Source organism: Taudactylus pleione, unplaced genomic scaffold (genome assembly GCF_031769625.1).
Source record: "Taudactylus pleione unplaced genomic scaffold, aTauple2 ptg000231l, whole genome shotgun sequence".
NCBI lineage: Eukaryota > Metazoa > Chordata > Amphibia > Anura > Myobatrachidae > Taudactylus > Taudactylus pleione.
This window is the reverse complement of record NW_028284633.1, coordinates 3,518,526-3,531,803: the sequence shown is the minus strand read 5'-3', so window position 1 is coordinate 3,531,803 and position 13,278 is coordinate 3,518,526. Positions and strand designations below refer to the sequence as shown.

The window sequence follows — 13,278 nt, the reverse complement described above, 5'->3', positions numbered from 1 at the left end:
CAGAACCTATTGGACCTAATAAGCAGTGCGGCCTGGACTTATAGCTCCATTATATCCTTCTTAAATGTGTCTGAAATAGTTGTGCAGGTTTTATTTGCTATGAAATATTACACCATAAAGTTGAAACATCCAGGTCAGCCGAGGCCCCAGAAGATCATTGCTGGGCTGCAGTTACTTTGGTGACTCACTCACCAATATGCTATGTATAATGTATTCAGTAATATCTACAGCTGGCATTTAAATTCAAGTTATGAATCATTGCAGGTTTTTTCTCCCCAGTACTCGTTGCTCCATGTCCTGACTCTGCCAGTATAACAAATGGAGAAAATGTTTTATTCAGAGAGAAGCACTTGCTAAATAATTGATAGTAATTTAATACCAGTGAAGCGGAGTATGTGACACGTAGTGTTCGTCTGTACAGCACAAAAATGCAACATAGTGACACTGCCATCTAGTGGCGATTTCTAATACTGACAGAAAGTCATGTTTAATCCTTGCTGTTCTGCTGGACTACTGTGGGCAAAATTTACTAAGCGGCGGTTTCTATTCTATTCTAAACCCTGGCAGTTTGGTGGTGGGTGCTATTCTGTTCTAAACCCCGGTGGTTTGGTGGCGGTTTTGCAACGGTTTCTAAATGACAGCCCTGTTCTATTCTATTCTAAAATGTGTTTAGACTGTGGTTTGGTGGCGGTTTTGCTATCTGCAGCTTTACTAAGTCCCAAACCGCTGCAAAACTGCCATCAAAACACATTTTAGAATAGAATAGAACAGGGCTGTCATTTAGAAACCGCTGCAAAACCGTCACCAAACCCCCGGGGTTTAGATTAGAATAGAAACCGCCACCAAACCGCCGGGGTTTAGAATAGAATAGAACCCGCCGTCAAACCGCCGCTTAGTAAATTTTGCCCTGTGTGTTAGAAGACAAATGTATCTCCATACTTATTTATTTTAACATGCAGTTAATTGCAAGCTTTTTACATAAAAATCTTGTTCTCAGATAATTCTAGTAAGTCTACACACTGATTTACCCGCAAACATGTAAATTGAAATACACTCTCATACAATGTTTTGGACACAAAATTTATATTTTGCTTTTTTTTATTTTGCACAAAATTCAACAACCTGTAACATCCTTGCCAAGCCCCCCTCCCCATTTATACCATGGAATTTGCATAAAATCCCTTAAAGTAACTGACAATGGGTAAAGCGGATTTGTCCCTTATTAATGACTCCCCTGAGACTTTCTGTTGCTGTGACAATAATTTGTGCTCTGTTCTCACATTACGCTGATGATGTAAGAGATGAATGTCAGTGCTCATACTGTATAATGTTTTATGCTCAGTAAGGAGCCATCCGGTTTGAAATCAGGAAATGTAGAGAGGAAGAGATAAAAACATAGCGGGGACGTCAGGCAAAAGCTCTCTCTTACTATATATTAAACAGGAAATTAATAGAAATTACAAAGGTTAGGCCACAGTTCTGTGGCTGTTAGTTTATGCTCTGGTCTCAGTGCGGCCCATTGTCTGCAAAGTATGTGACTAACCGGGGAAAGCTCTGTGTTGCGATGTGATTAAGGAGATGACAGAGGTTATTACTAATCATTATTATCTGAGCTGCTAGTCGGCCATATTTCATGTCTTCGCCAAAACCTCCTATCTGTCCAGATTCAGGTGGGATAATCCTGATTTGAGGGCCCTGTCCTGCTGTCCAGATAGGGGCGGCATGGTCCCATGAGCCTGGACAGGAGAGGTTTGTTCTTAGTCCACGGTTTGTGAGATAAAGGGCCTGATTCAGCACGGATCACACGGCTGCGTTCGCACGCACCCGCTCTCTGCAAAAATATGCTAATGAATGCGATCACATGGCAACCGCAGCTCTATACCAAGACGTCCACCACTGTATGGAGCCGCCCACTTCCCATAACATACATCCGCAAGTAAGCAAAACCATCGGTAACATCGAGTAACATCTGACCCATACAGACAGTTGTGGTTGATCTGACCCTGACTCACAAACTGATAAACTTCCTGTCGCCATCTGGACCTCTAGCTGCGTATGCAATCACAGTGGCTTAATTATGCACGCCCCTGTAACGGCGTTCAAACGCGCAGGCACGCCTACGTTCCGCCGACCACCCCCCCATCACCACCCCCAAACGGACACTTCGGATTGCGTGCTCTCTGCAATTGGGAAGGTTTGCAGATGCGGACTACGATGCATACGCATGTGCAGAATCAACCGGGTGCGTGCGAATGCAGCCTTGCGATCGGTGCTGAATCAGGCCCAAAGTCCATGTGAAATGATAAACATCTAAGAGCACTGATATGCTGAAAACATGTGATTGCACCATGCCGGGATCTCCAGGTCTGGAGAGGGAATTTAGGCATCATGGTCTCGGGTGACATTATCCCACGGACACAAAGTGATCAGCACTACATGAATATCACTTACTGCGGCATGAGGGGACCTCACTAACCTTTTGGAACACTGCAGGGATGGGAAAAGCCGGTCCAAACCCAGGGACATCATCACGGGCAGTGACCGAGACCTGCAGCGAGGATAGAAGTCAATCAGATAAAGAGAGGGAACAATAAACGTATGTGATAACAGCGAAGTACAGTATGCCAGTGAGGAAACACTTCCATCATAGGAATACGCTGCCCCTATTCTCACTGATCATAAGGCTGTTATAGCTAATGCTCCCAGCCCGGCCCTGGATGGACCATGGTCACATATACCGCAATCTGGAGGTGATTACCTCTGCGCAAGCAAAAGTTGCAGCCGCTACTACTATACCGTCCACTTCTGAAACGGGATGCAATCGGGAAGCCTGGGTGACGTAAGCCCAACAGCCGGCTTCCCGACTGCTTTATCCCGGCGAGGGTTAAAAGACAGGCGTCTAGTTCTAGATGCCTGTCATTTTACCGACGCCGTGAGACCGGCGCCCGGCATCCTGATCGAAGTGATGCCGGGCGCCGCTGCGGACAGCCGCAGAGGGGGGGAGGGAGGGTTAGGGCTCCCGGGGGGGACTTAGGGTTAGGCATCCCCTCGTGATGTTAGGGTTAGGCTAGGGGAAGGGAGGATTAGGGTTAGGCACCCCCTGGGGGAGGGACATAGGGTTAGGCGGCGGGGAAGGGGGGGTTAGGTTTAGGCACTTAGAGGGGGAATTAGGGTTAGGCACTGGGGGGAAGGTTAGGGTTAGGGGGGTTAGGTTAGTTGATACTTACCTGGGGACGATAGGGATTTTCAGCCGTGTCGGCCTACCGCTGTCGGGATTTGAACTGCCGGACTTGTGTCCGGCGGTAATTCGTATGTATTCCTCTGAACACCCCCTCTATGTTATACACACTCAGTGGTATATAATAAAGTACAGTTTTTTAGAAGTGGAGATGTTCCCCATAGTAACCAATCAGATTCTACTTATCATTTATCTAGCACCTTCTACAAGATAATAGCTAGAGTCAGATTTTTTTCTATGCTTCCACTCCACTTCTCTAAACCTGCACTTTAGCGAACATACCCCCTAGTGTAGTAAATATGCTCATCAGGTAACATTCAGGAGCACAGATGAGGAGATCAGGTAGGTCTAGGCAGGGAGGGTGTATGGAGGGGTGCTGGTGAGAGCTTTGTAGGTGAGGTGAGTAAGTTGAATTGGATCCTAGGACATAATGGGCCTGTGTGTGGATTTGTGCAGTGGATGTGGTGTGGAGATAGTGGAAGATCAGCCCTGCGGTGGCACTGAGGACGGATTAATGCTGGGATAGATGTATGAGAGGAATGCCAGATACTGTAGGAGGAGGCTGCATTAGTAGAGGTGATTATAGAATAGATAAGTGCATTACTTGTATCCTGGGAGAGAGGAGGGCGCATTCTAGCAATATTTTGGAGGTGACAGGACTGTGAGAGAGACTGGCTATGAGGAAGAAAGCAGAGGGCTGTGTGACACCAAGGCGGCAGGTGTGAGAGAGACTGACTATGAGGAAGAAAGCAGACGGCAGTGTGACACCAAGGCGGCAGGTATGAGAGAGACTGACTATGAGGAAGAAAGCAGACGGCAGTGTGACACCAAGGCGGCAGGTGTGAGAGAGACTGACTATGAGGAAGAAAGCAGAGGGCACTGTGACACCAAGGCGGCAGGTGTGAGAGAGACTGACTATGAGGAAGAAAGCAGAGGGCACTGTGACACCAAGGCGGCAGGTGTGAGAGAGACTGACTATGAGGAAGAAAGCAGACGGCAGTGTGACACCAAGGCGGCAGGTGTGAGAGAGACTGAATATGAGGAAGAAAGCAGACGGCAGTGTGACACCAAGGCGGCAGGTGTGAGAGAGACTGACTATGAGGAAGAAAGCAGAGGGCACTGTGACACCAAGGCGGCAGGTGTGAGAGAGACTGACTATGAGGAAGAAAGCAGACGGCAGTGTGACACCAAGGTGGCAGGTGAGAGAGACTGACTATGAGGAAGAAAGCAGAGGGCACTGTGACACCAAGGCGGCAGGTGTGAGAGAGACTGACTATGAGGAAGAAAGCAGACGGCAGTGTGACACCAAGGCGGCAGGTGTGAGAGAGACTGAATATGAGGAAGAAAGCAGACGGCAGTGTGACACCAAGGCGGCAGGTGTGAGAGAGACTGACTATGAGGAAGAAAGCAGACGGCAGTGTGACACCAAGGCGGCAGGTGTGAGAGAGCCTGACTATGAGGAAGAAAGCAGACGGCAGTGTGACACCAAGGCGGCAGGTGTGAGAGAGCCTGACTATGAGGAAGAAAGCAGAGGGCTGTGTGACACCAAGGCAGCAGGTGTGAGAGAGACTGACTATGAGGAAGAAAGCAGAGGGCTGTGTGACACCAAGGCAGCAGGTGAGAGAGAGACTGACTATGAGGAAGAAAGCAGAGGGCAGTGTTACACCAAGGCAGCAGGTGAGAGAGAGACTGACTATGAGGAAAAAAGCAGAGGGCAGTGTGACACCAAGGCGGCAGGTGTGAGAGAGACTGACTATGAGGAAGAAAGCAGATGGCACTGTGACACCAAGGCGGCAGGTGAGAGAGAGACTGACTATGAGGAAGAAAGCAGATGGCACTGTGACACCAAGGCGGCAGGTGTGAGAGAGACTGACTATGAGGAAGAAAGCAGACGGCAGTGTGACACCAAGGCGGCAGGTGTGAGAGAGACTGACTATGAGGAAGAAAGCAGACGGCAGTGTGACACCAAGGCGGCAGGTGTGAGAGAGACTGACTATGAGGAAGAAAGCAGATGGCACTGTGACACCAAGGCGGCAGGTGTGAGAGAGACTGACTATGAGGAAGAAAGCAGAGGGCAGTGTTACACCAAGGCGGCAGGTGTGAGAGAGACTGACTATGAGGAAAAAAGCAGAGGGCAGTGTGACACCAAGGCGGCAGGTGTGAGAGAGACTGAATATGAGGAAGAAAGCAGAGGGCAGTGTGACACCAAGGCGGCAGGTGTGAGAGAGACTGACTATGAGGAAGAAAGCAGAGGGCAGTGTGACACCAAGGCAGCAGGTGAGAGAGACTGACTATGAGGAAAAAAGCAGAGGGCACTGTAACATCAAGGCGGCAGGTGTGAGAGAGACTGACTATGAGGAAGAAAGCAGACGGCAGTGTGACACCAAGGCGGCAGGTGTGAGAGAGACTGACTATGAGGAAGAAAGCAGAGGGCACAGTGACACCAAGGCGGCAGGTGTGAGAGAGACTGACTATGAGGAAGAAAGCAGACGGCAGTGTGACACCAAGGCGGCAGGTGTGAGAGAGACTGAGTATGAGGAAGAAAGCAGAGGGCACAGTGACACCAAGGCGGCAGGTGTGAGAGAGACTGACTATGAGGAAGAAAGCAGACGGCTGTGTGACACCAAGGCGGCAGGTGTGAGAGAGACTCTGACTATGAGGAAGAAAGCAGACGGCAGTGTGACACCAAGGTGGCAGGTGTGAGAGAGACTGACTATGAGGAAGAAAGCAGACGGCTGTGTGACACCAAGGCGGCAGGCGTGAGAGAGACTGACTATGAGGAAGAAAGCAGAGGGCACTGTGACACCAAGGCGGCAGGTGTGAGAGAGACTGACTATGAGGAAGAAAGCAGAGGGCAGTGTGACACCAAGGCGGCAGGTGTGAGAGAGACTGACTATGAGGAAGAAAGCAGACGGCAGTGTGACACCAAGGCGGCAGGTGTGAGAGAGACTGGCTATGAGGAAGAAAGCAGAGGGCACTGTAACACCAAGGCGGCAGGTGTGAGAGAGACTGACTATGAGGAAGAAAGCAGAGGGCTGTGTGACACCAAGGCGGCAGGTGTGAGAGAGACTGGATATGAGGAAGAAAGCAGAGGGCAGTGTTACACCAAGGCGGCAGGTGTGAGAGAGACTGACTATGAGGAAGAAAGCAGACGGCTGTGTGACACCAAGGCGGCAGGTGTGAGAGAGACTGAATATGAGGAAGAAAGCAGACGGCAGTGTGACACCAAGGCGGCAGGTGTGAGAGAGACTGGCTATGAGGAAGAAAGCAGAGGGCAGTGTGACACCAAGGCGGCAGGTGTGAGAGAGACTGACTATGAGGAAGAAAGCAGACGGCTGTGTGACACCAAGGCGGCAGGTGTGAGAGAGACTGACTATGAGGAAGAAAGCAGAGGGCTGTGTGACACCAAGGCGGCAGGTGTGAGAGAGACTGACTATGAAGAAGAAAGCAGACGGCAGTGTGACACCAAGGCGGCAGGTGTGAGAGAGTCTGACTATGAGGAAGAAAGTAGACGGCTGTGTGACACCAAGGCGGCAGGTGTGAGAGACTAAGGAAATTGTGATATTGTTGATAGCGGGGAGAGAAATGAGGATTGGAGGCGACTCTGGGAGGAGGGAAGATGATCATCTGTATTTGGACATGTTGAGCTGTAGGCAGCGCTGGGACATCCATGTGGATATAGTAGAGACAGACTGGTGGTCACACAAGGTAGAGAAAAGGGGAGAGGTCAGATGAGGAGAGGTAGTATCATCAGCGTAGAGGAGGTACTGGGGCTGAATGAGTGCACTACTGTAGGTCACCAGCAGAAGACTGAGACCAGATAGTGGGAGTGGGGGGAGGATGTACCTTAGTTACTGTTCTTTCCAAAGGTTACAGGAAGTAATAAGAGAAGAAGATCTCTATCCCTCTGAGAACCGGACCCACCCAACATCCCGATTCCGAGCTGGATCCAAGTCATGTTCGGGTCTTCCCGCCTGACTCGGATCTGAAAACGAGGCAAAATGTCAGACTCTCACGGGCTTTGAATTGCATATAAGTACCTTCCTGCGGTGATCAGCGGCATTTGCTTGCTGAGTCCATCCAGGGGCTGTGCTGTCCGTCCAGGGGCTGTGTGCTGAGTCCATCCAGGGGCTGTGTGCTGAGTCCATCCAGGGTCTGTGTGCTGAGTCCATCCAGGGGATGTGTGGTGAGTCCATCCAGGGGCTGTGCTGTCTGTCCAGAGGCTGTGTGCTGAATCCATCCAGGGGCTGTGTGCTGAGTCCATCCAGGGGCTGTGCTGAGTCCATCCAATTGCCGTGTGCTGAATCCATCCAGGGGATGTGTGCTGAATCCATCCAGGGGATGTGTGCTGAGTCCATCCAGGGGCTGTGTGCTGAATCCATCCAGGGGATGTGTGCTGAGTCCATCCAGGGGCTGTGTGCTGAATCCATCCAGGGGATGTGTGCTGAGTCCATCCAGGGGATGTGTGCTGAGTCCATCCAGGGGATGTGTGCTGAGTCCATCCAGGGGCTGTGTGCTGAATCCATCCAGGGGATGTGTGCTGAGTCCATCCAGGGGCTGTGTGCTGAATCCATCCAGGCGATGTGTGGTGAGTCCATCCAGGGGCTATGCTGTCTGTCCAGGGGCTGTGCTGTCTGTCCAGGGGATGTGTGCTGAATCCGTCCAGGGGATGTGTGCTGAATCCATCCAGGGGATGTGTGCTGAATCCATCCAGGGGATGTGTGCTGAATCCATCCAGGGGATGTGTGCTGAGTCCATCCAGGGGCTGTGTGCTGAATCCATCCAGGGGATGTGTGCTGAGTCCATCCAGGGGCTGTGTGCTGAATCCATCCAGGCGATGTGTGGTGAGTCCATCCAGGGGCTATGCTGTCTGTCCAGGGGCTGTGCTGTCTGTCCAGGGGATGTGTGCTGAATCCGTCCAGGGGATGTGTGCTGAATCCATCCAGGGGATGTGTGCTGAATCCATCCAGGGGATGTGTGCTGAATCCATCCAGGGGATGTGTGCTGAATCCATCCAGGGGATGTGTGCTGAGTCCATCCAGGGGCTGTGTGCTGAGTCCATCCAGGGGCTGTGTGCTGAATCCATCCAGGGGATGTGTGCTGAGTCCATCCAGGGGCTGTGTGCTGAGTCCATCCAGGGGCTGTGTGCTGAGTCCGTCCAGGGGCTGTGTGCTGAGTCCATCCAGGGGCTGTGTGCTGAGTCCATCAAGGGGCTGTGAGCTGAGTTCACCCAGGGGCTGTGCGCTGAGTCCATCCAGGGGCTGTACGCTGAGTCCATCCAGGGGCTGTGCGCTGAGTCCGTCCAGGGGCTGTGAGATAGTGGTAGTGGGCCTCTCTATACTGGCTGTTCGATGGCTTTGCATTTGCATTCATTAGCATATTTCGCAGCAGACCTGCGTGCGTAATTGCAACTTCGATCGCAATAGCGATCCATGCTGAATCGGTCCCTAAGTACGATACCATAATCACCTGTAACACTAAGAAATAAACACAGGTGCACAGTGGGAAATATTTACTGTTACAAAACCAACATTTTTTATCGGATAAATCTTTGTTGCTCTGTTTTGTAAATAACAAGTGTTCCTGTTACTGTAATGGAGCATGCACACGGTCAGATTTGTCAGATGTGTCAGATGAACGACTGAACGATTTGATAAAATGATTTGACCAACGATTTGAACGATTTGAACTACGAACGATTTTTGACTGCATTAAAATGAATGGAATCGTCCAAATCTGACTGCAAACACATCAGATGTCAGATATCGTTATCTGACCATCGGGAACGCGCATCATTCATCATTCATCCATGTCAGATATGTCAGATTTCCTTCAGATTTGAACGATTGAACGAGTTTTTAAATCGTTATCGTTCAGATCTGAAGAAAAATCTGACTGTGTGTATGCACCATAAGTGGAATGTCAGGGGTCTGTGGATAAACAGTGGCAGCGCATTGTGGACCTCATTTAGAGCAGCTCGCAAAATGCGAGCGCTCGCTCTGAATGAGGGCGACGCTTCTCTGTAAAGAGCCTGCCTCCTGGCTGCTCACTAGACTGTGGGTGACCACCCACAGCTTTAGCGAGCTGCCAGCTTGATGGTCGCGATGGTCAAGACCATCGCGACCATCAGGGCTTGCGACAAGACCCTTGTGGTAGGGTCTCATGTGCCGCAAGCCCCAGTGAGCTTTTGTCTCTATTAGAGCTGGAGGCTCACCACTGACATCACGAGTGATGTCAGTGGGGCCGCCCCCAAACGGCAGGCGTTCCCTTGGGAACGCCTCCGTCTGGCCAGCCACCCCCCACCCCACCTACAAAATGGGGCAAGCTGTTGATCACCATCGACAGCCGCCCCTTTTGTAGTGAGCCCCGGAGCGAGAGAGTTTTTCTCTCGCTCTGGGGCTTGCGCACGCACAGTGCGGCTGCTGTGCGTGCGCAGGGCCTCAACATTGACCCACTTCCGAGCGCTCAGCGCTTGCGAGCGGGTCTGAATGAGACCCTGTGTCTGCACTATAGAGGGTATTTACAGCATGGCTTTTCTTTTACTAAAGTGACAATGAAACAAAATGCAGACTTGCTCATCCAGATGTGGGAGCCCTGGTTACTGTGTCATAACTGTGTCATGAAGCTACCAATTTCTGAGTAAGGTCTGACCTTGTGCAAGTGTGCGTGAGGCTACGATTGTACTTGAGGTTACCGATGGTTTTGCAGTCTTGCTAAACATTACGAATGTTTGTAAGGTAAAGTGGGTGTCCTTATGTTGTGCATAGCGCATTGGATTATCATACTATTGCAGTCAGACTGAGGGCCTGATTCAGACCCACTCGCAAGTGCTATGCGCTCACGAGCGGGTCGATGTTTGGCCACTGCGCATGTGCAAACCAGAGCTGGCTCCGACGTGCGCATGCGCGAGACCCGGCTAGAGACGGGCTCTCCGTCGCTATGGGTCTCGCACCAAAGCGGGGCAGCTGTCGATTTTATTTGACAGCTTGCCCCATTTTGGAGGCAGGCTGGGGGGGTGGCTGGCCAAACGGAGGCGTTCCCGAAGGAACGCCTGCCATTTGGGACCCGGCCCACTGACATCACTGGTGATGTAAGTGGGTGAGCTTCCGGCTCTAATAGAGCCAAAAGCTCACTGGGGCTTGCGGGAACGATACCCTACCACAAGGGTCTCATCGCAAGCCCCGATGGTCGCGATGGTCTCGATCACCTGGCCACCCGCAATAGCAGTGGGTGGTCACCCACAGCTAAGCGAGCGGCCAGGAGGCCGCACAAAAAAAACAACGCCCTGATTCAGAGCAAGCGCTCTTTCAGAGCATCCGGCTCTGAATAAGGCCCTGAGTGCGTAATCGCTATTGCAACTGCAGTTGCAATCTGTAGTGGATCTGGCTCTATAAGTCCTGTACCACAGTGAGTTTGTTCACATACAACAAAGCCCTTTGAATCTCCACAGTGTGAGATGAGCTGCGAATTGAAAAATGAATAAAGATCAGTTTAGAAGAGAAGAGCAGGAGCAACAACCAAATACTTTTGATGCAGCTGCTGCCACCAGTCATGACGTTACTAGTCCTTCAACGTCATCTAAAGACCATCGCGACCATCGGGGCTTGCGACGAGACCCTAAGGTTGGGTCTCGGCAACCGCAAGCCCCAGGGAGCTTCCTGCTCTGATCGAGCAGGAAGCTCCCTACTGACATCACTGCTGATGGCAGTGCGGCTGCCCACAAAATGGCAGGTGTTCCTTAAGGAACTCCTCCATTTGTGAAACCACCCCCCCGCAACGCTTACAAAACAGGGCAAGCTGTCGATCAACATCGACAGCCGCCCCTTTTGTAGTGAGCTCCGGAGCAACAGAATTTCTCTCTCGCTCCGGGGCTTGCACATGTGCAGTGCGGCCTCTGCGTGTGCGCAGGGCCTAAACATCGACCCACTTGCCAGCGCTCAGTGCTTGCGAGCGGGTCTGAATGAGGTCCTAAGTGTGTACGCAGGTGCAATGTTTGAGCCTGAACTTTCCAATACTGTACTCAAAGAGAAGCCTCCCTCCACCATTTGTGTTCCCTCTGCAACTGTGGGGATGAGCAGCACAAGTCAACATGCTGACATAGAAATTGAGGATGCTGCTGTGGAAGTGCACCAGGATGAGGGGGATATTTATGTAGCTGACACTGGTGCTAAAGGATGTTGATGAGGTTGTTTGTGTTAGTCAGGCACCAGTGAAAACAGTTGTTGCTCATGATCAGAAAAAGCTCATTGTCATATCTGGGCATAAGATGAAAAAATCCACCTCTTATGTGTGGAATTATTTCTGCCCAAATTTGGACAACAATTGTCAGGACATCTTTAATGTTTGCAAAGCCAGAGTAAGTACTGTAGAGGTAGGGACCTTAACCATCTAGGAACCTCGTCCCTGTTACATCATTTGCAGCGACTTCATGGAACATTTTTGAAAAAATCAGAAACTGGTGCTAAAAAAATAACAACAAACAATCCAGCATCAGTTAGCTCCCTTCCCTCAGCTAGATCCCAGCACCTCCAATCTCCACCACCAACACCTTCATCATCAATATCCTCCTTAATGATTGGAGGTAGTCGTGTCACTGACAATGACTGCATTTAAAGATACAGTAGCACTGACATCGGACGCCATGTTCAGACAGAGAAATTGCACCTGCCACAGGGTCAGTGCAAACTTCGATAGTGTGACTGATGGTACATCTAAAGTTGGGCCTAGACAGATTAGCGCCGCTGCCTGTGGGCATCTCAGTATAGATAGAATCGGTCACAGGATTAGCATAAAGAGACACGGACACAGCAAGAGACGCAGCTGCGTTGCCTCAACCTCAGAATCAGCCCCATTATCTGTTTTTGAATGTCTGGTTCAACAAAAACATTTATTGTAACTAGGGGTGTGCACCGGCCACTTTTCGTGTTTTGTGTTTTGGTTTTGGATCTGGATCTTTCTTCGTGTTTTGGATCTGGATTGGTTTTGCCAAAACCACCCTTCCGTGTTTTGGGTTCTGGGTTTTGGATCTGTATTTTTTTTTAAAAAAGCATAAAAACAGCTAAAATCACAGAATTTGTAGGTTTTTCTGCTCCTATGCTATTATTAACCTCAATAACCTTAATTTCCACTCATTTCCAGTCTATTCTGAACACCTCACACCTCACAATAGTGTTTTTATGTCCAAAACGTTGCACCGAGGTAGCTGGATGACTATGCTAAGCGACACGAGTGGGCGGCACAAACACGTGACCCATCTAGGCGTGAAACTGCAGTGGCAGACAGGATGGCAGTTTGAAAAACTAGGCCCCAAACTGTACATAATGCAAAGAAAAAAAAGAGGTGCAAGATGGAATTGTCCTTGGGCCCTCCCACCCACCCTTATGTTGTATAAACAGGACATGCACACTTTAACAAACCAATCATTTCAGCGCCAGGGTCTGCCACACAACTGTGGCTGAAATGATTGGTTCGTTTGGGCCCCCACAAAACAAGCTGGCAATTAATGTGTCCCTGCACAAACTGGCTCTATGGAGGCAAGATGTCATCCTCATCCTCCTCATCCACCGATTCCTCACCCTCTTCAGTGTGTACATCCTCATCCTCACAAAGTATTAACTCGTCCCCACTTGAATCCACCACCACAGGTCCCTCTGTACCTTCTGGAGGCTGGTCTCCCTGGAAGAGCTGATAATTCATTTTGATGAACATCATCTTCTCCACATTCTGTGGAAGCAACCTCCTACGCCTTTCGCTGACAAGGTTCCCGGCTGCACTAAACACTCTTTCGGAGTACACACTGGAGGGGGGGCAACTCAGGTAAAATAGAGCCAGTTTGTACAGGGGCCTCCAAATTGCCTCTTTTTCCTGCCAGTACAGGTATGGACTGTCTGCCATGCCTACTTGGATGCTGTCACCGATGTAATCCTCCACCATTCTGTCAATGGTGACAGTATCATATGCAGTGACAGTAGACATGTCAGAAATTGTTGCCAGGTCCTTCAGTCCGGACCAGATGTCCAAACTTGGTCCTGCCTGTCCTG

General features: G+C 50.3%; 1 protein-coding gene across 1 annotated transcript in view; it reads right to left on the bottom strand.

Moving 5' to 3' along the window:
- The window catches only part of LOC148516919 (rap1 GTPase-activating protein 1-like), a 286,202-nt gene that overhangs the window by 20,379 nt on the left and 252,545 nt on the right, over positions 1-13,278 (bottom strand). Inside the window, exon 13 of the mRNA XM_088479397.1 lies at positions 2,477-2,548. Within this exon, the coding sequence (XP_088335523.1) occupies positions 2,477-2,548 (72 nt within the window). The remainder of the gene's footprint in view (positions 1-2,476; positions 2,549-13,278) is intronic.